This window comes from Chiloscyllium plagiosum, chromosome 12, assembly GCF_004010195.1.
Source record: "Chiloscyllium plagiosum isolate BGI_BamShark_2017 chromosome 12, ASM401019v2, whole genome shotgun sequence".
Lineage (NCBI taxonomy): Eukaryota > Metazoa > Chordata > Chondrichthyes > Orectolobiformes > Hemiscylliidae > Chiloscyllium > Chiloscyllium plagiosum.
The window spans coordinates 18258796-18263246 of NC_057721.1; the positions used below are offsets into that span (position 1 = coordinate 18258796).

Below are 4451 nucleotides of genomic sequence, written 5' to 3' on the forward strand. Positions count from 1 at the left end.
ACCTATTGTACTCTATGCTACTCTCTCCCCACCCCCACCCCCCTCCAGCTTATCTCTCCATGCTTCAGGCTCTCTGCCTTTATTCCTGATGAAGGGCTTTTGCCCGAAACGTCGATTTTGCCTGTCCTCGGATTTTGCCTGTCCTCGGATGCTGCCTGAACTGCTGTGCTCTTCCAGCACCACTAATCCAGAATCTGGTTTCCAGCATCTGCAGTCATAGTATTTCTGATTTGAGGTAAAAACAATGAGCCTGAGGAGAAACCACAACTGATACCCCTGTGATGCTGCTCTTGACCTTCATAGGGCAAGGATGTGTTCTTCAAACAAAGCTCAATGAATGGCTACAAGTACAACGCAGACACAGTGCATTGGTGGTCAGTTGGAGGTCTAGAGAAGAGGAAATGATCACTTCTTCCTTCTCATCAGTAGTAGAGCTCATCAAGTTGTATGACTGTATCACATCTCACTATAAAGTCTGATATGCTGGAATCCTCCTCTTTCAGGATAGACATCACAGAATGCTTGGTCTAATGTGGTCCAGAGATTGTCTGACAATAAGAGGAAGATGTAGTCTATACATAACAGCAATTATGTACAAGTTGGACTAGTATGATAGATCCCACCACCAATTTTTTTAAAATCTCCCTTGAAAGAGACTACTTATACTTTTGTTTAAATTATTATTCTTTCCACAGCTCCCCATGTCCTTTCCACAAGATCTATGACGTCACAAATTTAGGTATCACAGTTCTTCCAGAAAATGCTCTCTTCAGATTTGGAGAATTGGTAGATATCAGGGCTGAAAACTGTTGACTTTGATTCTGTTCCTTAACATCTTATGGTCTGAAAGTCCCTATGAACTGAAGGTACTTTAATCTCTTGGATGTCTTTTGTGTAGGACAGCTGCCTTGTTCAATCAGGCAATTTCTTCTTGACTGTGTTCTGAATCTTTGGATGCTGGTTGTCCCTTCTTATTTGTTAAATGAGTTATACAGATCACATCTTCAATCTGTGTTAGCATACTTTCACTTTCCATCTCCAGTGGTCACTCCAGAAGCCTGTAGATGTTTTATTTCAACTTGGTGATTAGGGTGAATGCTTTAGTCACTGATTTCCCTCAGTAAATGCACTAATGGTGAAACCACGATGTTCACTTTCTCAATCATATAATTTGTTTTTTGCTTGGCATGACATCTGTCACAGTTCAGCCTGGGACAACAATGAGATGAAATTCATTGCTTGAACTTGTCTTCCAAATTAACTCAGCAACATCAAATAAGTTTGTCACTACCATTTCATCATCAAGCTGTGTCACACTTTGAATTATGTCAGTTAAAGACACATTCATGAGCTCAAGTGGGGAGTACTGCTCATTGCTTATCTGGTTGTTAGCATTTACATTCAAATTTTGCAGGCTGAAATCTCTTCAGCATTCGTAGTAGTTAAAAATATATCCGCCAATTCAGTACTGTTACAGGTATCTACCTCACTTACTGTATGTAATAAATTTAAATACATAGGCAACATAGTTAATCTGAATGGTCTTCTGTTCGAGTTCGACCATAAGTCTAGGGAGCCCCATAAAATCTTTTACTGGTAGTCCTTTGACTGGTTGCTCCATGACCAGGTGTTCCTTAATTTATTGTTCCACGACTAACAGTTCTTTGAGTTGTTGTTTCTTGACTTTAACTAGTTTGATTCCTTCCATCCTGCACTGGTTTATCACGTGTCTTTCATCCTTCAGAATTGAGTGGATTCTACTGATCTCCTCTGATAAGGCTGACCTTCTTGTATCATTAACCACTGTTGATTCCAGATTTCTGCTTCAGAAATATTTGAATATTTCAGAAATATTTGAATGGATTTCTCCAGATTTGAACCTTCACTTGAATGTAATCAATCTCTCTGACAAGGACTCATCAGCAATAGCTCTAATTCTGTCTTTCATGAATCCTGATATTAAACCATTAGTCCTATTGTTGCACTGATCTCTAGGGATCCTTAATGAAATTATCCATGGATTCACCTCAACCACTGAACTGTTCTGTTAACTATTTGTTCTGAGGTTGAAGTAATTGTTAATGGTTTCAGTACTTCTTCAAAAGTATTGCTTTGGTGAGCTACAACATCATCAGCTGAATGCAAGTTGGATAAAGAGGTGTTCAACTTCTGATTTAGTACCTAATTTGGAAGCACATTTGTATCTCAATTATTTTTCCAATATGTCGACTCTCTGTTCAATTTACCCCATCTCTGTAATTATTTCCTTTTCTTGTCATTAGAGATTTTACTTTTGCAGAATAGCAATGATGCTACTGTGTATTTTGTACTGGACAGTCTTCCTGAGTTTCTGTAGTCAAAATGGAGGAATCCCCAATTCTGTGAATAAAATGGAGCATTTGTGCCTTTTCTACTGGCTTCTGCAGATGAATCTCACTAATCATGGCATTAATAAATGATTCCTATTCCCAAAGCAACTTTAATGAATGAATTCACTTCCTATTGACAGCCTTTTCCCAAGTGAGTCTTATCTATGTTTTGTGTGAATATCTCTTGTCATTATCACAGTTTTTGTAATGAATTTTCCACCTTTCCAACAGCACCAATAGTCTCCTAACATCTTTTTCTGTTAAAAATTGTCTGCTTAGGCTTCTGGGATACTCCCAGTTGTTCTAATTCTGGTACTATGATATACTAGTGATGATATAAGTGGCTGCAGTTCTTAATTTCCCTTATTGTAACATGACTTATAGTGCTCACTCATATTGAGTTGGCATTTGATATGAGCCATAAGCAGTCAACAGTAAAATGTAGCAAGACCTGGACACATCCAGGTTTCAGCTCAAGTGGCAAGTAACACAAATGCCATGCAGTGGCCATCTCCAACACGAGAGAATCTCTCCATTGCCCCTTGACATTCAATGGCATTATCAGCCCTAAAATACCTACTATCAACAAGCGGGAGGTTATCAATGACCAGAACGGAATTGGACTATTGATAAAAGTACAAGAGCAGGGCAGAGGCTAGGAACTTCACAGCCAGTAACTTACCCCTTGACATCCAAAACCTGTCTACCATCTACATGGCACAAGTCTGGAATGTAATTGAATACTCTCCACTTGCCTGGGCGAGGGCAACTCAAACAACAGTCAAGATGTTTGACACCATCTAGGAGAAAACAGCCCACTTGATTGACACCATATCTAGAAACATTCACTCAATCGATTACAGGTATTCAATAGCTGTTGAAACATGTAGCACTGGAAAAGCACCGCAGGTCAGGCAGTATCCGAGGAGCAGGAGAGTCAACGTTTCGAGCATAGGCCCTTCATCAGGACACATTCCTTTAGTAATAAATGCCAAAATTCCAATTGCACTCCTTATTACCTGCTGAAGATTAGCTTTGTGCAAGTCTTGCATCAAAGCATTTTGATGTTTCTCCCCATTTAAGATATTAAATTGCCTTTTTGTTCTTGCAAACAAAATGGATAACATCATATGTATATATTTTAAAAACATGTACAAATTTTGGCTCATTCACTTAACCTATCTAAATCCATTTGTAAATTTCTTATTCCTTTGTTGCAACTCACTTTCTCACCTATTTTAATGTCATCTGCAAACTTGGCTATATTTTATTCCTGCATCCAGTCAATAATAGACCATAAATAGTTAAGGCCCAAAGACCAAACTGTGTGGCATTCATCAGTTACAGCTTGCCACCCAGAAAGAGACTTATTTCTCCTGAAACTTTGCTTTCTGTTGGTTAGCCAATCCTCAAATTAATATATTACCTCTAAACCCAGGTGATCTCAGACATCACCCCTCAGAGTGAGCTGACTTAAATTCACACTATCTTTTCCACCATAGCACACCCCAATCCCTTAGATATCTCACCACAATTTTATTCCAATTCTTCTCCCCAAATTTCCAAGTACTTTCCATGACAAAATCTCACCCAATCTATCCCCTGCAATTATCTCTCCTCAGTTCAGGATTGAGCTCACCAACGCACCCAATATTTCACCGTAATACCTCTCCCCAACCCAGAGATCTCAGAGTTCCCAACTTAAATCCCAATCTCCACCCTCACCCGAAGATCTCAATTCCCCCACTCACACTGATATCTCAGTGCATTCCCCATGCTGAGATCTCAGCATCCCCTCAGCCCAGCCTGGGATTCTCATCATTCCCCACCCCAAGAGCTCAGCACACCCCACCCTGAGAATGCAGCCCTCCCCCAACCCTGGTTCTCAGCCCCTCCCAAGATCACAGTGCCCCAACCCCACACTACCCTGAATCACAGCCCACCCTGGGATCTCAGCCCCCCTCTTCGATCCCAAGATCTCTGCACCCCACCCTGAGATCTTTGCCCTCACCCACCCCTCCTCTGTGATCTCTACCCATGCCACCCATCTCCCCACCCTGGGATCACTGCCCCAACACCTCC

General features: G+C 40.8%; 1 protein-coding gene across 6 annotated transcripts in view; it reads right to left on the reverse strand.

Moving 5' to 3' along the window:
- The window catches only part of LOC122555022 (male-specific lethal 3 homolog), a 49160-nt gene that overhangs the window by 43056 nt on the left and 1653 nt on the right, over nucleotides 1-4451 (reverse strand). The window contains exon 1 of one of the 6 annotated variants that reach the window (XM_043700612.1): nucleotides 3603-4090. The exons of 2 other annotated variants lie outside the window; for them this stretch is intronic. Coding sequence is in view for 1 of the 4 variants with exons in the window: in XM_043700610.1 (XP_043556545.1) it covers nucleotides 3389-3499 (111 nt within the window). In the remaining 3 variants the exon portion in view is untranslated. Of the gene's footprint in view, nucleotides 1-3388; nucleotides 3515-3602; nucleotides 4091-4451 lie in introns of those variants that run through there. 3 more of the 6 variants (XM_043700610.1, XM_043700608.1, XM_043700611.1) reach the window with 3 other exon arrangements.